At 46.9% G+C, this 23,914-nt stretch overlaps 1 protein-coding gene across 2 annotated transcripts; it reads right to left on the bottom strand.

Moving 5' to 3' along the window:
- Window positions 1–12,321: 12,321 nt before the first annotated feature.
- On the bottom strand, window positions 12,322–23,155 carry LOC121592702 (ras-GEF domain-containing family member 1B-like). 2 transcript variants are annotated; one of them, XM_041914422.1, is made up of 4 exons: window positions 22,336–23,155; window positions 16,156–17,061; window positions 15,662–16,074; window positions 12,322–14,256 (listed from the first exon to the last, which is right to left on the bottom strand). In XM_041914422.1, the coding sequence occupies exons 1-4, from the start codon at window positions 22,771–22,773 to the stop codon at window positions 13,872–13,874; spliced, it is 2,142 nt and encodes a 713-aa protein (XP_041770356.1). In that variant the 5' UTR covers window positions 22,774–23,155; the 3' UTR covers window positions 12,322–13,871. The 2 variants fall into 2 exon arrangements, with proteins under 2 accessions (XP_041770356.1, XP_041770348.1); XM_041914414.1 differs by lacking the exon at window positions 22,336–23,155 and adding an exon at window positions 19,162–20,870.
- Window positions 23,156–23,914: the final 759 nt, after the last annotated feature.

The raw sequence follows: 23,914 nt of genomic DNA on the forward strand, positions 1-23,914 counted from the left end.
GGGTGTGCAGGCGGCGTGAAACACAGCGGATTGAGCACGGAATTCAATTTGATTCCCATTTTGCACTGCCCCTGTTCCTCCCCAAACCCCCTGCGACGGGAACACGGCTATGCGAAAATCGAGACAAATTTGTGACTGATGCGACAGTGAACGTAGGGGCAGAGCGGAGAAGGGGCGCGGGTAGCGAAGGGCAGTTATTGTGAGCGAACCATTTCCCTCGGCGAGTTAAATTAACTTTACTAATTGCCGTAAATCCTCCACAACCGTCGCCGCCGTGTAAAATCTCCGCCGCTCCACAAAACAACCGGAGATAATTTCTTTCCCTACTTTTTCGGTACCAGCCCTACCATCTCCTACCCCCTTCTCTTTCTCTCTCTCTCCCTCTCTCACACACACACACTCTTTTACACAACTTTTCCTCCTAAATTGTTGGACCCCCGGGCGACAGGATCGCGCGCAATGCGGAGCGGCCGCGGGAGGAGAACGCTTTTTGGGGAAACCCGCGCAGCCGGTGCCTGTGCTGCAGCCACCGCCTTTTTTTTTTTGTGTGGTGAGTGGAAGGGCGGGCCGAAAAAGAAGTCACTTTATTAGCAAACCACGACCAGAAGCCCGACTGGAAGCAGCACGGCAGCGCCGTGGCGTCGGGTTTCGACGGATAGGGTTGAAGCGAAAAATCGGGCAAATCATCTCCTGCAATCAGAGCGTTGCGTTGATGAAGCGATCCGCCGAACCCCGCTAATGGGCGGCCGATTAGCGAAGCAAATCAAACCAAACTTGGGCAAGCGACGCTTGGGCTCCGGAGAGGCGCGGACGTGTTGCTTCTTGGTGACAATCGTTTTGATTTTGTTTTTCGCTCCGTTTTTTTTGTTTCTGTTTTCGACGATATCCAACACAACTGGCTGCAGGATGTGAAGCGCGCCGGGCTGGTGCAGCTGTTGCCACAGGGAGCGGCGCCCGGGGCTAATGAGTAGCAGCCGGCTGCAGGTGGCGGGTTTCATTGCCAACAAATGGCGATTCTTCCAACGACATCATCATTTGTGCGTCACGCACACATTAAACCTGCCGAAAACGAAGCCCAAACCACTCGCCCAAACCTCCTCCAAAATGGTCTACCCTGTAGAAGAAGCAGGAGAGAAGCAACCACAACAACAACAACAAAAACAAACCATCATTCCTGTCCCCATGGTGCACGGGACACACGTGCACCGAGTGTCCGTTTCGTTTCGTTTGCTGCCGCAAGGACGCCGGCTGTTCCGCCAGTTATTTCTAGCTTTTCCCGGGGCGACGGGGCCATTCGCCGCGTCGATCGAACGCTTAAAAAGCAAAACTGCCCGTAATGTGACTAACGACCTCGACGCTTAGCACCACCACCGCCACAGCCACAAGTGTACAAAGCGCGATGACAGCCGAAAGAGGAGCAAAAAAAACGATGAGACACACTGCAAACGATCGAGTTCATCGGTTGCGCCATTCCCCGAGCAGCATCCGGTTCCGGTCAGCAAAATGGCCACCCAGTCTCCTACACCCTGGTGTCCATCGCTTGGATGAGGGCTGATGGTTCGACCAGTGTACAGCCCATTCTTCGGCGTTGTCAATGGTTTTGGCTTTTATTTGTCGCCGCTCATATTTGTGCCGGGTGCTTTTATTATCCACTGAGCCGGAGGTGGGGGGGGGGAGCCGGAAATTCGTTTTACTTTGTCCAGCATGTTTCGTTTCGTGTTTGCTTCCCTGCTTTCCCTCAATGCCACACCAAAACACCCACAATGCCACATCCGCCCGCTCCTTGACGGGATTGGAGGACAATTGGCATTGATGCGCGCAACGTTCGGCGGGTTCGGCGCTTGGTGGCCGATTTCATGGAGACGCACAACAACATCAGCAACAACACCTTGGAGATTATAATTTAATCTCCGAGCATAAGTGGGATCGGAACCATCCGATGCGTTTTGAGTGTTTGCCCTTCCAACAGACTGCTCCGTTCGTTAGGCACCTTGGGGAGGCTATGCGACATTGGTACATTGACCCACTGTAACGCGTCACCCAGGCCCTTGCTCGGTGGCCAGTAGGCGGGATGAAAGTCATAGTAGCTACGGTATCAAGCTAAGAAAAGACATTCAATTTCAGACTTCTACTGGTATTAGTTATAAAGATACAGAGTCTCAAAGTCTTAAGTTGTGGAAAAACCCGACTTTAAACTATTTTTTTAAACTCTTCAAACTATTGTAACTTCATCAATTTTCAATCAATTTTTAGAAATTAATATGTTTTAGAGAGGATTTAATCTATTTTCAACCAGGATGTTTAGTTTATGAAAATAAGTGTATCAGTTTAGAAGTTAAAGAGTATAGTGTGCGCTATAAAAAAGTGCATAGTGTGCGACACAAAACGCCGTGGTCTCAGGTATACCACGTCAAAGCTTTACATCCAAACATAAGATCTGTAAATAAATTAGCCGCTACTACACGCAACTTTGGCAGATATTGGCAGTTCAATAACAGTGTTGGCACGATGTGCACCTCGTGCAGATTTTCAGCCGTATTATTTACAAAACAACGAGCTGTCAAGGACAGCTCGAATAATTCATAAAATATACCCCAGATGGCGTTGTTAGTTAGATAAGGACGAACAGATATCCCCAATATGAGACAACTGGCTGAGCTGCAAAATACGGTCAATAAGGGAAAAGTTCGACAGAGGTCGCTAAGCGAGGTCAAATAGGGTCAAGTAGATCAGCTGGTCAGAAACAAAGCGCCATTGAAGACGGCGCTTAGTTGCAAATTATTTACGAGAAAAGACAGACCAATTTTTGAACTGATCGGCGAAGCCCTCAATACGCGAGCGACAGTTACAAACAATCTGTAACAGCAACTAAAATAAACAGAAAGCTACACCCGTGGCAACAAACAGTATAACTCTTTCAACAAGGTAAAGAGTTTACAGATGAAGAATCAATAATGAAGAACTATTTTTGAAGTTTTTAGAGTAGATGTTTATTAAAAATTGACCATTGAATGTGAAGATCATCAGTGATGTTATTTCATTTTCATTTCTTTTTTTTTAATTTATATATCTGCCTCTGGTGTTCAACACATATGCTTAAAACCTGTCTGGCCCTGTTGGTACCATACATAAGTTTCTGTATATGTATGATTTATTGCATATTACGGATAACAAAGTTTGGAAGAAGGATTCAGCTGGTGGGTCGGCACAATAGTGGATGACACAAGACATGAACAAGGGTGAGGGAAAGATAATAAGGGAAAGTAGAAAAGGATATAACAGCATTGAGATCCATAGTAACAGAAAGAAGCAGCAGATAGCAAAAAACATCATAAAAAACAAAAGCAGAATAGATTGTATAACAGGAAGCCGGAACAGAGTATGAAAATTAAAATCACTCTAGTTTCCATTGAATTGATAACAAACATATTAGGCACTGGTCGTCAGTTGCAAACGTTGTATTACGGAAGGTTATCGCAAGAGCAGTCCGATTTCTTAAATTCCCGGAAGGAACATACCAACAAAGTTGGGAAAGTAGGTCTGGAGTATCTACGTTCCCCCTAACACATGCTTTTGTTCGTCTAGATTCGAGGGTGTCGAGGTTAAATAACATGCAACGATCGCTGTATGATGACCATGTGGTGATGGAATTTCCAACAACGACAAAATGATGATGATGATGATGATGCCCCGCCCTTTCCCTTGCATAGGGTCCAGATGGACGAGATTATCTTAAAGATATTTGAGTAGTATCATTAAGAGAAGAAAATCTTAAAAAAGAATTAACGTCTGGGGACTTAATTCCGACCTGTGCCTCAAGCTGGAGATAAATTCTTGCCGACCCCTACGCCAGTTATCTGTCACACTCAGAGTTCGTGTTCCGCGTGCGTATCTCGAGACTATGTCGACTCTTTCATTTTATCCGAACAATTTCATATCTCTCTGAAAGAGTATATTATATGCCTGGACAAAACTTCAACTCGCTGAACATGTCTGTATAACCCTCGAAAACCCTGTAATATGACCCACACATGATCGCTTGAATGCATGGAGATTGGTTTCCACAGTTATATTCCTTGGAAGGTTGTTAAAAATTAAGTTCCTTTAAACAACAACAGTTTTGTACTTAAACTACACTACATTCGCAAGCCTTAGCATCCCAGCTAATCTTGGCCTATAATGGTGCACATCTGTTCCTAACCAACGCATTTATGATTGATCATCGATAATTGAGAATGTTGTTAACAAGCCAAGTATACTCTGGAAGATTTATTTTATAGTAACGGTAATTAATTCCCCCGCTAGGGTCACCTTGTCAGGGATAGCTATGACGTGAACATTCCGTTAATAATTAAAGATAAACATAAAAGATACATTTCGATAAAAGCGTTACTTTTTCGATAAAATTTTCGTTAAAAGCTTAGCGATAAATCTAGCACTCATCAAGTATAGCTATACTTCTTCACATATTGATAGCTTACCATCTTTATTAGAAGACATGAACGTCTGCAATGAATGCTTTGAATATCAAGTACTTTGCTCGTAGAATTATTTTATATGAAGATCATGAAATATTTGTCTATATGTTGGCATGACCCGGGGATCTATTTTAAAAAAGCTTCTACAAGGTCAGGAACGATCAATTCCATCCAGATCGTCGTCCCGGAGCAATAACTGGCAATCCGGGTACGTAGAATATTATGTATAACCCGGAATGTTGGTTACGGAGATAAAGAAGAACATTTATGGGTAATATGGTTTTGTTTTAATAATTTATATATTTCTCACATATTCATAAAATATTCATATTTTGATTAATTTACATTTTCAACGCTATATTGTACATAAGTAATCATATATGCAATGACAATTACTTGTATTCCGCTTTTTGTTCTACCATGCCCACTCTGCCTTTGAAAGCGTAGAGTCAAATCCGAAGCACACATATGACCGCAGTGAAACCGTGTCTCAACGTCAACACACCGAGCACTTCCCGCTGAGGTACTTCACACGAACGCTGGCGCTTTGTACGGGGGGAGAGCGGATTCCCATAAGCATCCTTCAGAATTTCAGAATGTTAAACACGACGAAAACAGACCGCTGCGGGGCTTACCTACCGCTGAGACAATGCCGCTTGTTCTTCGACTGTGCCGTGAGCCTGCTGCTGGAGAAAACAGGGCAAATTTCCACGCAAATGTCGCACATTCTCCCCCACGTCCAACTTCAGCTGCTTCTGCTCACGAAAACGTAATAATATGCTGCCAGGGACAGCTAGTCACGGCTCCACACGGCATCCAACCCGCAACGCCAGAAGGCAGCCTGGCGACGAACCTGTTTAACCTACAATGTGTAATGACTAATGAAAGCCACGGAGGGGCAGACAAAAACCAGCCTAAGTACATTGTGTATCAGCCATCTAAAAATGGGTAGCAGGGGGGGGGGACGCTTCCCATTAAGTCAGCACTAGCTGCCGTTGCGCGTTGGATGTCTTAAAATCGCCCAAATCTCAAACGCGGCACTTCCTTTCGTGAGATTCGATTAGTATCATTAGTGTCGTTAAAAAAAGTGCTTTAAATTAAGCGTTCAACTTTTTTTTTGCTTTCTTTCTGCTCTCACTTTCTCGCCCCTCTCACAGTCTCGAGCGGTCACAAAATATTAGTGATGGGAAGCACAAAAAACATTCAAATGTTACGCAATGGAAGGGGACAAACCATAAATCACGTAACGCTTGTAGGCGGCGGAATGTTTCATGTTGCGTTATAAATAGAGGTGTACCAAATGAACCATGCACGGAACGGTTCTTTTAGTTAGCGTGAAAAAAAGAATGAACTGGTTCACAAGAAAAGAACACTATGGTTCTTTTTATAAAAACGGTTCAAGTTGATTCCGGACGACTCCAGACGATTTTGAAGATTCGGAACACCTTCGAACGATTCTGCACGATTCCGATTATTCCGGACGGATCAGGTTGATTCCGGACGACTCCAAATAATTCTGACGATTCGGAATACCTCCGAACGATGCCGGATAATTTTAGATGATTCTGATGATTTCGGACGATGCCGGACGGTTCCAACGATTCCGGATCATTCCGACGATTCCTATGATTCCGGACGATTCGGGACGATTCCGGATGAAACCAGACGTTTCCGAAGATACCGATGATTCTAGACGATTCGGGAAACTTTCGGATGATTCCTGACAATTCCCGACGATTCCAGACAATTCCGACAATTCCGGACGATACCGAACGATTCCAACAATTCCGACCATGCCGGACGATACTGGACGATTCAAACGGGTTTGGACGATTCGGGACGACTTCGAATGATCACAACGATACTGGACTATTTGAACAATTCCGACGATTCTAATGATTCCAGACGGCTCCGGACGATTCCAGACGATTCCGACGATTCTGATGATTCCGGACGATACCGGACGATTCCAACGATTCTCGACAATTCCGGACGATTCCGATGATTCTGAACGATTCCAGACGATTCCAGACGATTCCAAACGGTTCCGGTGTGTCAGGTTAAAGCTACCATTAGGAACTGTTTCCGAAATCTGTTAAAGCCGACCGGAACCAGTTCCACTTTTTTTTGTGAATTTTACCCAATTCTACGAGGAAATGGTACAGGAACGGAACGGAATCTAGTAGGTGCTGCACGAAATTCCTAGCGCTAACGAAAGCTCTCGCACAAAGAATGTATGAAATCGTCCCGCTAGCCAGGAAGAACTACCCCAGCTCCCCAGTCACGTACCATGCCCACTGGGGAGGGAATCAAATTTGTGGAAAATCTGCCGCTCGCGTCCTTCCCTTTCCCTTCCCTTTCCCAGTTCTTGAGTACACATGCGGCGGCGGTGGTGGTGGGTCACGAGAAAAATGTGTGCATAAATCGTGCACGAGCCGGTCCGCGCAGCGTTTCGTTTTCCGCAGGCTCCGGGCCCGAGGGGCACGTGTACACGGCCAGCATGCCTCGATCCAAAAATCTCGCACGTGTATCGGGTCGCGCATCCAGCAAATCCAGCAGCAGCAGCGGTGGGCAAGTGGGACCCACCCCCCAATGAAATGTAATGTTATGACACAGATTCATTGTGTTACTGTCACTTCCTTCTTTCGTCTCTGGTATTTTTTTCGTTTTTTTAGTACATATTAACGCCATTATGATGCGCCATATTTAATGTCGTGCGTTTCTTTTTTCCTCCTTTGTGCCGGAGCGGCGATGCGGCTACAAGCGCCGGTGCAAACCAGCCGCACGGTTTGTCGTCTCTTGGCTTCTTATTAAATTTACATATTTTACACATCGATTAAGACCATTAACGGCACCATTGTATCGTTATCATCGGGCTACCATTTTTCACATCCCCTTAGCGCCATCAATCCGTGGAGGAGAGGGAACAGGCGGAAAGGAAAAGGCCCCACACACACACACACACACACATACGCTGGCGTAGGATCGTTAATTTCGTGAACCGTTCATCCCGCCCACGGAAGGTTCTTTGTTCCTGCCGAGTTGCTAGAAGGCATCCACTTAGATTGATGGTTCTTTTTTTTTTCTTTTACCGCTCCACCCAAAAGAATTGTCAGTGACACAAACGTTTCCGAGTCTTCTCTTTTTATTTTCCAAACCGGCCTATTAAAGACAGAGCGTCATTTTCCCATCGGTCAGAGAAACGTTCGGCGTCGAACGTTCCCTGTAACATTGCTCTTAGCTGTTTCGATAATTATTGCTTGCATAATTATTTTTTGTTGCATTGAACACATAGCACAGCCATTGTATAGAGTAATCCTACACAAGTTTTTGGTTACGCCCTTTGGTCATAACACTGCAGAAGAATAAGCTTCTTGTGATGTGATGTGAATTTAAAATCACTTGGTATATGATCGATTATGCATGATCGATTTGGCATGATCTCTATAATACAACTACCGAAACCATAAACGATGCAAGTTTTACAACTTCAAATCCGTAGTATGGAAATTAGATCCACACGGGTGCGAACGATTGAAAATGTGTATTGTTCATAATTTCACCACATTTGAAGACATCATGCCAAAAATGTTTTCAAATGTGTTATTGTGCCCTCGGATTGAATGCTTACTTACTGATTCATCCGGCGCTACAACCGCTTTGCGGTCTTTGCCTGTCTCAAGAGTTTTCGAAATCGCTCACGGTCTCGTGCCTGCGTCTTCTATACTATATAGTTACTGGTACTGAATAGTTCCAGCTTCGTCTGTCGCGACAGGTTATTTGAAGTGAACTGCTTTCTCAGACTGTTGCAGGACGTGTTGGCAGCCAGACACTCAGCTTCCACGCTATTGTCAATGCTGTCCTTTGACCTGAGACAGGTAAATTCTGGAATGACTTCAAAAGTGCGTTCACCTATCTGTACGTCACCCCTTCATAAGTTTGGATTTGTAGTTGGTATGCTCGCTGATATTGCCACCATCAGTTTGGTCTATGCGGCGTGTATCTGCATTCCGAGGCTCTCTGCCGCCTGCTCGATGTATTGGTATCGTCCCATTGGACATCAATACAAGTGAACCAAAACATTCTGGCAAACGCCCAAATAATCGTGGAAACATACCAAAAACACACGGGAAACAATCAAAAATGTTCGGGAAACAACCAAAAAACCTAGAAAACCCTGCAAAATATTGCGAACCGAAACCATCACACCACAGCATCAGGAATAGGTCCAGTGTGTTAGCGCCCCTTATCCCAATGTCGGAATGTATCGATTTCTCAAGCAACACAAACCATTAGGAACTGTTCGAAAATAAGGATAAAGTGGAACCGCAGAGCGCAGGAATGTAATGCAACCCCTGGATGGTAATTTTGGTCCCGGACCCCGAAGGGCAAGAGCATCTCTCTTTGATCTAGGCAAAACGCTCGAGGCGGTTCGTTTAGTGGCGAGGTGACACGCACGGAAGGTGAGCACAGGGGCGGTTGGTTGTGCTTTTATTAACATCATCATCGCCCTCCTTATTATTACTGCAAGTGTTTTTATTTCACCTGCCACGGGTGGTCAATTACCATGGCGGGTCCTGTCGATACAGACCGCCCAGCCAGTTTCCGAGTTTCCAGGTACGGCTACTACCCGAAACTCCGAAACTCCAAAGTACCGTGCGGTCACTGGGAAGCACCGCACTGAATTATGAATAATGATTTTTGTTTAGCTTTCATCACTTCTTCGCGCAAACCCTCGCAGCCGTCATCCTCCTAGCTGAAAGGTGTGCGCGTGAAGCATCCCCAGCTCATCTACATTCCTAGTACGTCGTAGATCCCTTCAAAGGTGTCCCATCTGCATCACACGCACACACGCACGCACGCACCGGGTGACACCTTTTTGCAGCATCCGGTTACCGTTCCCGTGTGCCCGTTTTTCGGACGGTAACATTTTCGCATAATTAATCAGCAGCTCGCGCGGCCCAATATGCCGCTAGTCCTGGGAGTGGAAGTTCGTTGGCACGGCCAGGAGAAGGAGAAGATAAAAAAGGCATCACACACTAGACTACCTTCATTAAAATTCAGCACGAAAGGTTGTCCCACGGGTGGCCATGTGCTTTCCTGGGTTCATCGGGTTGTTTAAGTGCGAAGCGGTACGAGGAGCGTGGCAACGGGGGCAGCTTTTCCGGTGACGAAACAGGTTGCTGTATCGGTTAGCTAAAGCTACCTGGACGCTCGTGTTCGCCAGGCGGGGACCAGGTGCGAAATATGGCCAAGGGACGCACCATAATTAGCTGCGATTAGTGTAAAGCGATCCAACTTACGGGGCTTGAAGAAAAACAGCTGGAACTTTTTGTTTTTGTACAGCACGTGGAGGAATCCTGGAGTATCCTACTATGCTCGAAACATTGACCGGAATTCTTCATCGTTATGTTTGACGTCCAAAATTGAAGAAAATAAAAAACAGAATTATTCTTGAGTAGCTGGAACATCCGAGTATCTGGATCAACCTGGAGCCACTGAGTAACAACTTGACATGGGAGGACTTGGAGTATGCTCCGTAATTGCATGGAATTAAATTGCGCGCGTGGAGTTAACACTGCAGGATAGGGATATAGATCGAGCGTGCAGAACTACACGGATTCCTGGAGTCATCTGCAATTGAAAAAAATCCATCTACCCTTGTAACAAAGCGCGTTAGTACGCGTAACTTTGATGACTGAGGTTAATGATGAGACTGTTGGCTTAGCTCGAATAGTTTTCGCACCTAAGAACCTACGAAGACTTAGGAGTCTTCCAAATTCGGGTACGTAGAGAACGGAGATAAAAAGTTCAGTATTTTTTTAATATCCTCTTCAATTGTTGATCCTGTAAGTAAGAGAAAACTGCAACGGGGACAAATAAGGTTATGTTCTCTTACTTACTTACTTATCCGGCGCTACAACCACTTTGCGGTCTTGGCCTGCCTCAGGAGTGTCCGAAACCGCTCACAGTCTCGCGCCTCCGTCTACCAATCCGTTATCCCGGCCTAAATGGCGGACGCCTCCACGCCATCTTGCCACCGCAATTTGGGCCTACCACGCCTCCTCTGTCCTTATGAACGGCTTAAAAAGACTTTACGGGCTGGGTCGTCCGTTTCCATGCGTACAACATGGCCAGTCCACCGGAGCCTTGCGAGCGTTATACGCTGTACGACAGTGAGGTCGCCGTACATCTCGTATAACTCGTCATTATAGCGGTTCCTCCATTGTCCTTCCACACATACGGGGCCAAGTATCCTTCTGAGCATCATCCTCTCGAATGCGGCTAAGAGGGTTTCGTCAGATTTGGACAGTGTCCATGTCTCAGAGGTGTATGAGAGTACCGGTACTATATAGGTACCAGCTTCGTCCGTCGCGACAGGTTCTTTGAGGTGAACAGATTTTTCAGGCTGTAGAATGACCGGTTGGCAGCCAGCATCCTTGCGCGCAATTCAGCTTCCATGCTGTTGTCGTTGCTCACCTTTTACCACAGATAGGTGAATTCTGGGACGACTTCAAAAGTACGTTCACCTATCTGTACATCACACCTACGTAGATTCTGATTATTTATTGGTAGGACCGCTGATGTTACCCCCCTCAGTTTGGTCTTTGCCTCGTTTATCTGCAATCCGAGGCTCTCTGCCGCCTGCTCGATCCCTTGGTAGGCTTCTGCTACATAAGAGAACCGCAGACCAATGATGTATATAATGTCAGCGTATGCCAGGATCTGGGTTGACTTATAGAAGATGGTTCCCGTAGTATCCTCCCTCGAGTCGCGGATGGCACTCTCTAGTGCCAGGTTAAATAGGAGACAGGCAAGCCCGTTCCCCTGGCGCAGACCCTTGGTGATAGCAAAAGGTCCTTAGAGTTTTCCATTCACCCTCACCTGGCATATGTCATAGCCATTCTAACTAGCCTTATCAGTTTGGCCGGGATTCCAAATGAGCTCATAGCGTCGTACAGTTTTACCCTGGCTATGCTATCATATGCGGCTTTGAAGTCAATGAAGAGATGGTATGTGTCGTTTCTATATTCAGCAATTTTCTCTAAGATTTGCCACATGGTGAAGATCTGATAAGTAGTTGATTTTCCGTTTCAGAATCCTCTTTGATAGCTTCCGACTATCTCTTCGACGTGCGGGACAAGGCAATCCTGAAGGATCAGGGAGAATATTTTATAGACGGTATTCAACACCGTAATACCCCTGTAGTTGTTAAAGGTTATATTCTCAATAGAGATTTTATCCCGCAAGGTCGGATGAGGCAGAACGTGCGATGCTTGAAACCCTAGCACACGCTCGTGATATAGAGAAACCTCAGTACACTAGTCTGGTTATTAATAATTTAAGCCTTCGTCTATTTATTGAACTCCACCGTGTACATATGAATACTTGATGACTTGAAATTATGTTTATGATTATGTCATTATGAAGAGTCGAGTTCTGTAAGCAAGATTGTGTTTTGTTTGTTGAGTTTTTGTTTTTTTTTTTGTTCACGTTGTGAATGAGAGTGTGTGAAGTATTTTTTTCGTTTTCGTTTGTTACATTTTTATCTCATTTTTTTTAGCGCTAGACACTACACACTATCCGGAAATACTAATCGTTTGCCGTTAGTGGCTAGAGTTTTTGTTTTTGTTTTTCTTGTAAAAAAGTCTACCGGCGGTTTTTTTCTCGTTATGACGAGCGAAGAAGGAAGGGATGGGGGGATCTTGATGTGTTTTAGTAAGAAGAGTCGAGGAGGGTATGAAAGTGAAATCTTAATATTTTGCGTGGTTTTTTTTCTATTATCGTTCTCCTTTTCTCTCTTTCTTTCCCTCGCTTCTCTCTTCCTTTTTGTTCGCTTCTATCTCTCTCTCTCTCTCTCTCTCTCTCTCTCTCTCTCTCTCTTCTCTCTTTTCTTCTCTTTTTGTGCTATTCTAGTGTTACCCTCCTATCATTCCACCAAGCGAACAAAGGCGCGCTCCGTCTGCCTGAGGACGTTACGGTGGTTTAGAGAGTTAAGCAAACTTTCAAAAAAAAAAAAGAAAAGAACATTCACTATTTGGCATCTCCCTTTTCTTCTTCCTCATCGTTTCTCGGTTTGCTGATCGGATGTCATGGATGGGATGATTGACATGAGAATAAAACATTTAAAAAAAATCCTGAAACTAACTCATAATACCATTCGTACATCTGTCCGCCTCTGTCACGGTTTAAAGATTGGCGCTCTTCTTCCTCCCCGCTCTCCGGGTCCGGTGTCTAAACCCAGGATGGGGAGGGGTTGGTTTGGACGCCAAATTTGCTGCTGAGATTGAATAGCTGAACAGCTGGAAATATACTGTTTCTGGAAGTAGCACACGCGTGCTGTTTCTAAAAGCTAAAACATAAAACAATCAAACAAACAAACTAACAAAAAAATGCACCCTGTGCACATACACACACGCGCACACAGAGCGCGTGTGGGCAATGCGATGGCGGCAAAACGCGCAGTAGGTGGCGGCCGCACGCACGTTGGTTTGTGGGTGGTCGCGCGGCAAAAATGCGATCGGGTTCCGTGTGTTTACTGAGATTATCTGTGTGTGTATGTGGGTTTGGTGTACGTACCGTATAGTTCTTCCCTTTTCATTCGCTCCAGATCCCATTCTCCTTCTTCGCGACTACAGACCAAACGCGTCGCGGAATGTGCAGCCCTGGGGGGTTTTCGTTTACTCGCTGTGGTTTGTTTGTGGAGGTGTTTCGTTTGTAGTTGTGGTTCTCTTGGCAATGCACAGGCACCCTATCTATACTAAAACGATTGGCAATCACGTAAAAAGCTGTGCGGGTTTTCTTCTGTTTCCGTTTTTCTCCCCCCCTTTTTGGCCATGTAGAGTTGGAAGGGGAGCACTAGTGGGCTGGCGCGGGTAGAGTGGAGTGGGAGCGAAACCATGCCCCCCACACTGCACGCTATGCAACGCTACAAATTATGCACCGTCCGTTAGTGTTGGGCTGTTGTGGGGCCCAAAATGCTGACCAAAAACCTAAACACTAAACCCTGCCCTTAACATTAAAAAAGCTGTAAAATCACAATACCTCGTTCGTTCCCCCTGTGACCTGTTCCATTTTTTGTGTTTTTTCTTCTTTTTTTGCATAGCTGTGTGTGTTTGTTATGTTTGCTTGCCTTAACATCTATCGCTGCGGGTTTTTTTTTTTGCAATAAAAAAAAATGAACTCCCTCAATAAAACATACACATACACATCCATCTGGTTGCCGTATTATAAATATAAAAAAACATCCATAAAATAAATAGATAATGACTTATGCGGTACACTACACGGTCTGCCTATACTGTCGATTTCATTGTTCCCCACGAACGAGCTTCTCGTATGACTTTGTGTGACTGTGAAGCTCGTCGCTCCTTCCCCGTTTTTCTCTTACGCTTAAGCATGATACTGTTGCAATGATTTCCAGTGCGATTTTTCCACCGCCCCTTCCGGCGCCTCCCGCTCATAGCTCACTTTGGCCAGGGCGGCTGCGCCGCGCTCTCCGTCGTCGTTAGCACCACCACCGGCGTCCAGTTGGTCCCGGCCGGTGGACGCTTTCGTGCTCGCGTCATGCATCGCCGCCGTTTCCCGGTCGCCTATGGTTGGGCCCCGCTCGATCGCATCGCGCAGGGCCGCCACCTCCGCCGACGTGACCGACTTGTGGCGCCGGCCAACCCGGCAGCGGCGCTGGTAGCTGCTCTGCCGCTGCCAGCGGCGCACCTCCGACAGCCGCTCGCCCAGCTGGCGCCATTTGTCAAAGTTGATGTGCCCGTTCGGCAGGCTGCAACGGCAGGAGAAGGGGCAATTAGTTGCGAATTAGGTGCGAAAAGGTGTGCAGCAGCGGTTTGCTGATTTGACACTCCGGCTGCCACGTGCCAAGCTAATTAGATACTAATGCACGTATAAGGAGCGAAATAAAACTGTGATACTTAGAGTAGGGATCTCGGAACCTATCTGAACCTGACCATATGAACTAAATCGTAATCTGCTCTAAATTAACAGAAGTTGCTTGTAAAAAAGAAAAATGTGATAATTGTCATCAAAGTATTAAGTCGTACTTCACGCGTTTAAGCTACCCTTCTATAAAAATACTTCAGTAGGCTTGCCAGGACCTCTTATCTTCCTAATCATAAGCATAGTATGGGTTTCAATTAGTGATGGAAATTATGAAGTTTTCGTCGTAATCAATTCTGGCTAGCTCCGAAGTATTTTGGAATCGATTGCGGATAGTCAGGCTCCGACATTGGTTCCAGAATCGACTCCGGAATCGTAATCCGCTTCGGAATCGGAATTGGTTCCTGAATTGGCACTGGAATCGGCTCCAGAACCGGAATTGGTTCCGAAATCAGAATCAGTTTCGAAATCGGAATTGATTTCTGTATCTCCATAAGAGAAGTTTGGATCTAATGATGCTACATATTGATAGCCGCAAAGAATCCTAATTTTCTTGTAAACGATCCATTCTCATGGAGATTCTGGAGCTAATTCCAATTCTGAAGCCAATTCTGATTCCGAAATCGGCTCCTGAGTCACATTCGGAATCGGCTCCAGCATCGTAATCGGCTTCGGAATCGGCTCCGGAATTGGCACCGAAATCGGCTCCGAAATCAGAATTGGCTTCGGTATTGGAGTCGGTTTCGGCATCTTCAAAAGGATTTTGAAACTTGTTATTTTAATTCAAGAACTGATTCTCATTCCGGAGCTAATTCGCATTGTTAGGTCAATTCTGATACTGTTACCGGAAATAAATTGCGATTCCCTGGTCGATTCTGATTCTGGAGCCGATTTTGATTCCAGAGCCGATTCCGGATTCGAATTCAACTCCGACATCGGCTCCAAAATCAACTCCGGAATCGGCTCCGAAGTCAACTTCGGAATCGGCTCCAGAATCGGCTCCGGAGTCCACTCCAGCAACCGAATCAGCTCCAGAATTGATACCTTAAAATAGTGAGTAAAACCATTGCCTCTTTTACAATCGTTAGCATTCAATGTCCCTGCAGGTAACTCTAACGGTGGCTCCGAAGCCAATAGTCCATTTTTCCTGTTCTTCGTAAAACAGTGTGAAGTATAGATTCCTCCTGCCACTTTTTCTTATGATAATGGACCAACCAGGCAATGGGCAATGGATTAAACCGCCCAAAACTGTTCCAGATCGCAAGCGTACAACAAACGGAGCAACCACTTACATCGAACTGCCGCTCGTCTCGTTGAGAAAGTGTAGGTCTTTCAGCAGCAGGCTGAAGAATGGCAGCACCGCGACGGCCGAACCCTTTTTCGCGCTCGTTGGCCCCTGGCCGTCGTCCGACGAGCAGGAGGAGTTGTGCCGCGACGACTTGGACGAGGAGGAGGAGGACGTGGAGGAGGACCGTGCGCTGGCGGGGCAGCTGCGCCAGGCGGCAGCGTGCAGGGTCGCCCGGTACGTCGCGAAGTTGTTCGTCGGATCGGCCTGGTGCTCCAGGATGGCGAGCTGCTGCCGGCCACCGCCGGCCGCACTGCTGCAGGTCGAGGAGCTGTTGCCGATGCCGCTGGCACTGGAGATCATGCTCGAGGAGGTCATGCCGGACAGCAGGGACGACGACGAGGAGGTAACCTTCGTCCACTGTAAATCGGAAGAGTTTGTGTGAGAGACAGAGATACAGATACAGATCTGTTTACACACACACAAGGGAGGTGAACTTACCGTTTTCTTTAACCGCCCGATCGGACCGCCGGTCAGCGTGGCAATGATGGCCATCAGGCTGTTGAAGTTGCCCCGATTGAAGCACTCCCGCCCGGTTTCGATCCAAAACTCGACGGCCCGGGCCCGGTGCCGCTTCCGGGGCGACCGCAGTATGTCGGTCGCGACCACGTACGTCAGCCGGTTGTACCACTGCACGTACGCGAGCAGATTGCTTCCGGTCGGGCCGGTCCCGCGGTAGCAGGACGCGCCGGCCGACTGGCCGCTCGGCGGGAAGAACTCCTCCAGCCCGATGAAGGAGAACCGCTCCGCCTCGATCGCGGTGAGCGTGTTCGCCATCAGGACGGGCGACCCGCTCGCCAGCTCGACCAGCGCCGGTGCCGTCTTCCAGTCGTCCAGCCCGCCCCCCTTCGCCGGTGGCCCGAGCGGGCCCTTCTCCACCTCGTACCGCTCCAGCTTGGCCAGCCGGTGGGCGAGCCGGCGCAGCGCCCGGGACAGCGTGCTGCGCTCGCGCGCCTTCCCCCGATCGGGCGGATCGTGCGGCCGGCCAGTGGGTGGTGGAGGGCCTCCCCCGCCCGCCGACTGCTGCTCGGTGAAGCTGCGCACCAGCCGCATCATCCGCTCGTCCCGAAAGTCGTACGGGAAGTCGTTCATCCAGGCGGCGAGCAGGTGGGGCAGGTTGGCGGTGCCCCCGTTCGCGACGGCCGCCCGCAGCGTTCGCTCCAGTATCTCGTCCGGCCGGAGGAACTGGCGGGCGGCAAGCAGAAAGGTGAAGATGAACGACCGGTCGGGCAGGTAGGAACCGGTCGGCGTGAAGTGGGTCAGCAGACCCTCGAGCGTGCCCGAGATGAGGTTCCCCTCGGTGTAGTGCAGCAGCAGATCGTCCGCTTTGGCGTACAGGGCCGGATCCTGGCGAATGAGGGAGGGGAAAACAGAACAAAAGCGGGAAAGAGAAAGAGAAAAAACGACATGAAAAATCATCATTTAACATTTTAGACATTGTAAATCTTATCATAGCTTTAACGTTGTTGTTACGGTTATCCCATTAAGCCTTCCTTTTCCATTTGAATGTCTTGTATGACCTAATAAGACTATAATAAAACTCTCTTAAGACTGAAAGGGCCCATCTACAGGTTTCTGTGAAGCCTACTTGTTAAAACCATTTCTAGACCTTTCAGACGTGACGTGCAAATAAATTATCAAAATTACAGCTTATTGCTGTGGATATGTTCTTGAGACGGCAATGAAGAGACGAATATGAAGTCGTAATAATGGTAAGAATGATTTGAGAGTTATTATGCTGTCTTAATATTTTTTTTTTTTGATGAAATCGCTCGCGTATGAGCAGAAATCCATGCCAAGAAAATTTCACTGTTGACATACATTATAATAAATTGCAAAATAGCAAAGTGCCACAATAATATTAAACCTTTTAATTTAAATTATTAACTAGTAATTATAAATTATTTTTAAAACATAGATTTGTTTGAACGCCCTCAATTTGCACCAAAAGCTTTTTCAAGGCTATGCCATAATAAACACGACGTGAAAAACGTTTGAAAAATTACCATTTTTCTATTTGGCATGTAAACTATGAATTGGCTCAGCAAGATTTCAACATGGCTGACACATATTGGATACATAAATGAACAATCTTGTGCAATTAAAAGTATTCCATTGGCTTAAGATGAGGAGGACTTTCCTGATCACAAGTTCAGTCGATTTGCAGTGATATATGTGTGGCTAACATAGTTTTAAACAGCACATTGCTTTAGGAAGCACTTGTGCAGACTAACAAATTTGAAGACTCTCCACGCACAGATAATCTCCGAGATACACAGGACATGGTGTATGCAATTTTCGACATTTGCGGTTTTCTGAATTTGACAGTTCTTTAAATACGTATTACTGATTTGATACAATATCAGTTAATAGCAACATGATTAAAAAAAAAAGAAAAAATTGTTTAGAATTTGAAGAATAACCACCCACTGCAGGCAAAAGGAAAAGAAGCTTAAATGTATAATGGCAAATGACAACCGCTGCTACACGTTTTGCGTATGCCGACCACTCCTTAGGAGACCTAAAACCAAAACCAAACCCATACAGGTCCTGACACCAATACATCACCTTTTCTGGTTCAAGAACTGCACATGACCTAATGCCTTCAGAACCGGCGCTGAACCTATGCAAGTGCAGGTACCGATACTGATCCAAAACCGATCCAGGAATTCTTACTAATATTAATATCATATCGGTCCTAGAACTGATCATGTACCCATACCTCCCCTGGAACCTATCATAAACTCATAACGGTACTGGAACTGATAATGAACCCACACCAGCTCCAGAACCTATCATGAACCCATACTGGTCCTGACTGAACCAGAAATAGCTCCCGATTTCATTTGTTTTTAAGAACTGTTCCTGGAACTGTTCCTGATTCGGATTTCGAACAATAATTTGACCTGGTTCAGGTATGTTTCCGATACAGATCCAGTTCCAGTCGACAAACCATTCCCGGTAGTAAATGTGCAGCAGAGGAATTAGCGCAGGAAAAAGGGTAGGAAATTTAGTAGAATTTGTATAGCGATAGCGTATCTCAAGTACAGCCTGTATAGATTGTTCCCTTCATTCTAGACTTAATAAGCATTTAATAAGATCAGCTGATCTGGATGCCTCAGTCTCAAATAACGAGGTTTAAAACATGCTTAAGAATACGTTGACAGGTTGGTTAAAGCCAGTCTTATAATCGCCTTCAGAACGTTTTAAAGGTCTAATAACTTTAAAGACTGTTAAGCATCTTCAAAAGGCATGCTAAAACTATGAGGCTTAGTACACTCATAGTAAAGCATTCTTGAGACACGTTTAAGAGTAAAAGCTATACGAAATGCTTCTTGGGAATTGTGCGTTTCCTATTCATTCTCGCCTAAATGGGAAAATAATGTTGGTGAGTTCTCTCTCTCTCTCTCCACAGAATTTGCAATATTGCAAGAGCGTTTAAATTACCACTGTCGTTTGCCTCACTTCCGGCGGTGCGTCCGTTTCGGTCCACTGGCCAGAATCGACGCTACCGCTCGGCCAGCAGCGCTTCTGGTTCGCCAGCCGGCCAGCTCCTCCTCCCCCTCCTCCACCGTCCGCCACGCCCCGCTGATAGCTGCCACCGATGCCCTCCGTCATCTCGACCGTCCGGCTGCTGTACAGCTGCTTCTCCATCCGCTCCTCGGTCACCTCCCACGGGTCGAGTACCGGGTCGCCCGGCCGGCCGCTCCCGATCGGCTGCACCACGCACGTTTCCGTCGTCTTGCGGCAGTTCGATACGGTGAGGGAGGTTTCGACCGCGACGACCAGCCCCGGTCCCGGGCTGCTCCGGTGCAGCTTCTCGATGATCCGGTTCAGCACGACGATGGACGGTATCTCGCCCGCCCGCAGCGCGTCCCGTATCGAAGCGGCGTCCTCGTCCACCGCACCATGGTCGGCGCTTTCCGCCGGCAGCCGCACCGGTATGCCGTTGATGAGCAGTATCTCCTCCTCGTGGACGGTGCGCGACTGCGTGATGTCCTCCAGGACGAGGCCGGCCGCCGCACCACCACCAACTCCGGTCGCACTGGAGGAGGTGGTGGAGGAGGCGGCCGCGGCCCCGTTCAGCAGCGAACTGATGCGCTCGAGTACGTGCTGCCCCTGGATGCCGCCGGTGGCGTCATCCTCGACCGTGTTGGACATGCTTTCCCCCCGCACGCGGTTGCGCGTGTCTGCGTGTTTAACACGGTATGTGTGTGTGTTTGGTTGTGTCGCGCGACCTTCTTTCTCCTTTAGCGCATTGTTGTTCCCTTTGTCCTCGGGTTGTTTGAGGTGTTTGAGCTTTGATGGGATTGAAGATTGAGCAAACCACAGCCGTTTGATGGTTTTCTGGACGCTGGATTGTGTTTGTGCGCGTGCAGGTATGCACACTTTTCGTGTTCTTTCGTGCTGAGCTGAGTAAACTGTGCTACAAAATGACTAATACTGGACTAGCTGCTCGGTGCGCGTTCACCCTCCTCGCCCGGGCACTGCCCGCTGCCGGTGGGCATTCGAGCTCAAGGTTTTTGACAGCACAGGCAGCTGGAGGTCGGGACGCGGAAACCGGGAGGGAGTTTATGATTTCACTTTGTACTTTTCACTGAGCCGCCCAGCACCAGAGCACCGTACTGCACACCAGACACACTTGCGGTCGTAAAATCAATGCCAAAAATAGTTGAGCGAGCGGCAAACTGCCAGTGCCGACGGCTGCCTGGAGAACATTTTCCGTCCACGCCAGATTGAGCAAAAAAAAAACGGGGGAGAGTTAAACAAAAAAAATAACAAAACGGGTGCGGGTTCGTACGGAACTTTCTTGTTTTTTTGCTGCTCTCTTTTTCTCTCTCTCTCTCTCGGGGCGTATCACTCTTCAACACACGGAGGCGACATAGGACGGACACACACACACACCACACCCGCCGTTGTTCACTCTATTCCTTTTCGTGATGCTGCTGCCGCCGCTCCGGGGCAACCGTAAACAGGAGTTGGGATCGCTTGCTGTACACGGCCCTGTTCAATACTGCACCACCGCATTTCCCTACCAAACACGCACCCACACACCCAAACACACACGCACGCACAATAGCAAGCGAAACTGAACGCCAAGCGTCATGTGTTTTTGTGCCTGTGCTGCGCTGTTTGCTGTTGTTGCTTTTGCCAGCGGCTTTGACAGAACGGGTACGCGTACCGCTGTAGGTACGCAACGCGCCCGTATAAACACGCGCTGGTCACCCTGCTGTTGACATTTGCCAATGGAAGCGTTGAGCACGAACATTTGGCAGCTCGGCGGCGGTGATGGTGGGCGGTGGGTGGTTCGGTGCGTAGAAATGGAAATGAGATTTTCCTGAGCGAGGGCGGGTGGAGGAAGGGCGTAGAGGGGAGTGTAATTGCGTTTACAATTCGAACGAAAGTAAAACTTGACATTTTTCGCAAGATGTTTATGAAAAAATGTGAAATTTCAAACTTTTTTCTATTAAAACCGTTAGCTCATGCGATCTTTTTGTATGACCTAGGTCTATGAACTTGTCGCGGCAACATTTCTGGATTTTTCTATTTATTTTCAAAACTGTGCACGTACTTGCTCAATGAAAACATTTTATAATGAACACTTTGAGTGCCGAACCATTTTTGTTTATTCCCTTCATTCCCTGGGTGCACAAGCACTTTTTGTTTACATTTTTTATGGCCATCCTATATGATAGCCATGGCCCCAAGGAAATGTTACTAAGAGAAATAGACAACCACTATGTCTACCTCGAAAAGAGGCGGTCAAATCTCTGATTATCGAGCATCCCGCAACATAGTAAGGAATATCACGACGAAAAAAATAGAAGAAGAAGTGTTATTGAATGTAAACAAACTAAAAAATGATGAAAATAATAATTTTTTGTTTGCTTCTTGTTGCATATCCATTATTTTACTTTGTTTTACTCATTTAATAGCAAAATCAACAGTTTAATGTTATGTATAGATTTTTTCCAATAGGATGCTTCATTGAAAAGCGATCATGTAAACAACGTACGTTGACGTTTGGATAATAATTTTACTAATATCTGCTGTACATAAGACGGTTTTAAAACTCACATTATAACTAAATTGTTAGTGGCTGCACTATATTGATCAAATGAATTATCATTTAGCATTTATATTCCATTATATATGATTTGGCAACAAATGTTCTCGCAACATTTTCATAGACCTGGACCTAAGATTATCCACCACATTTCCGTGTGTTTATTCCACACGTATACTTATGGAATTGGAGTACTTTTTAAAAATTATTGCGGGTATAACCTGTCACCTTGATTGTTGTGGCATGGCACTGCAGACTGCTCTAGAGTATAGACCATCTCTTTTCTGTAACCGTTCTCATTGTTGTAAATTGTTTCCTTTTGTTAACGGAGCAACACCCCTGCCGCTCTGCCAAGTAAATGAGCCTAGTAAATGTGGACATATCAAATGTCTACTAATATTGCGTCCCCATCTCAATACCTACAATACCTACTGTTTTTTTTATATCTGGTCTTGTCCGTTTCGGTTTGGAAATCGAACTCGCACACTGTCTGCCCAATCTGGTATACTGGTAAAGAGACATTTAAAGAAACAGAACACACCCCCAATACTTACGTGTCCGGTTGGATCCTTTGCAACGCAGCCATTCTGAGGTAGTCGCCGTTCGAGCAGAAACCTTGCCTTTATGCTGCCGCATTGGCGACGCATCTCTGCCTGTAATGCCGCCTGCAGATTGTGCTCCTCGCCCGACGGTTTCTTGTTGTGTCTGTCCCCGTCCCCCAGTTTGCCGTCCTCGCCCGCAGCGCTCAGCTTCGGCAGGCGGCCCGGCGGTGTCGCGTCCAGCTCGCCCAGCCCCAGCCGCAACGTTTCCTCGAGCCGCTGGGCCAGCAGGGACGTGCGGATGCCGCCCTTGGGCGTGTTGTTGTGCTGTGCGGCCGACGCCATGTGCGGATTCGGCGGGGGTGGAATCGACCGGGGCTTCACGGGCACGGGTGGTTTTTTCGGGGGACCGGCCGTTGCCGCCGTCGCCGTCGGTACGGTTGTCGAGTTCATCGCGAGCGTCCTATGCGACACGCACAAATTTTGGAAACTACAGTCTCACTCCTTCGCCCGCCCACAATCCTTCCTCCTGTAACGGCGTGGCGTCAGACGATGTTGTGCCTGCTCACGGCTTCCATGCAAACAGGCAGTGCAGGATAGGAAGATGGGAAAGCACTACTAGCACCACTGCACCAGGCACGTGCAGACCGTTTTATTGTCGTGACGTGTGAAATTGTTGTGACTGGAAAAAGTTTTATTCACTAATTTTTGGCGACTGCACACACATACAAGATTGAGAAGATAGAAGACAAAAAAAACGTCAGATGTGTATCCTTTCCCTTTTCCTTTTTGCTGGTTGACTGTATGTAGATAGAGAGCCCTATATTCGAGGACCCTTGCGTATAACTAAATACCGTTCAACACGGTGCAAGCGTAACCCTTGGTGGCTACTGCGCAATCGCCACCCTTCCCAGCGCGCAGAAGAGGCATTGAGGGGAGACATGCATGCATCAGGATATACGCGTTTTACGCTAGACGTCTCCCATCCCTTTGCCAGGGCTTCTTCTGCTGTTTGTGGCACCGGAGTGGACGGCTTTCCCGTCGCTTTAATTATTCAACCGTGTGGGTGGGTGGGTGGGTGTGTGTGCAGGCACATGAAACATGCTAGCGGCTCGAACCTTCCCAGACGCGAACAAATGCCTACGCGTCCTTGCAACGACTTTTTTTTAAATTTTAATGCTTGCAGAAAAATCGTTGCCAAAGTAGGGTAAGATAATTGTACCAGTTTTCGGCAGCATTTAAAGTGAAAAATAAGATGTTTATCGTGGTTTTAAAATTACAAACAAGTAAGAATAAATTATTCGAGTATAAAATCTTTCATAAAAACCACACTTTCATTGGTTTACTGTTCTGGTTCACTTTATCACAAAATCTGTCGAAAAATGAAATCTGCACAATTTATTTGATATTTTGGAAAATACACAATGAAATGATGGGAAACTTCGTACATGAATGACAAAAAAACTAGGATACATTCACTTCAAAATTATGTTTTCAAACATTTTTTATTACATTTTTGTAAAATTTCACGTTTTTAGTTACGCTGCCGAAAATAGGTACACTGCCGAAAACTGGTAGAGTTACGCTATTTTAA

The sequence above is a fragment of the Anopheles merus genome, chromosome X, assembly GCF_017562075.2.
Source record: "Anopheles merus strain MAF chromosome X, AmerM5.1, whole genome shotgun sequence".
Lineage (NCBI taxonomy): Eukaryota > Metazoa > Arthropoda > Insecta > Diptera > Culicidae > Anopheles > Anopheles merus.

Coding starts and splice junctions, on each gene's coding strand:
- LOC121592702 (XM_041914414.1), bottom strand. CDS start 19,875: ATGTCCAACACGGTCGAGGATGACGCCACCGGCGGCATCCAGGGGCAG. Junction 17,062..19,161: donor AAGTGAGGCAAACGACAGTG/GTAATTTAAACG, acceptor CTCATTCGCCAG/GATCCGGCCCTGTACGCCAA. Junction 16,075..16,155: donor TCGGGCGGTTAAAGAAAACG/GTAAGTTCACCT, acceptor TCCGATTTACAG/TGGACGAAGGTTACCTCCTC.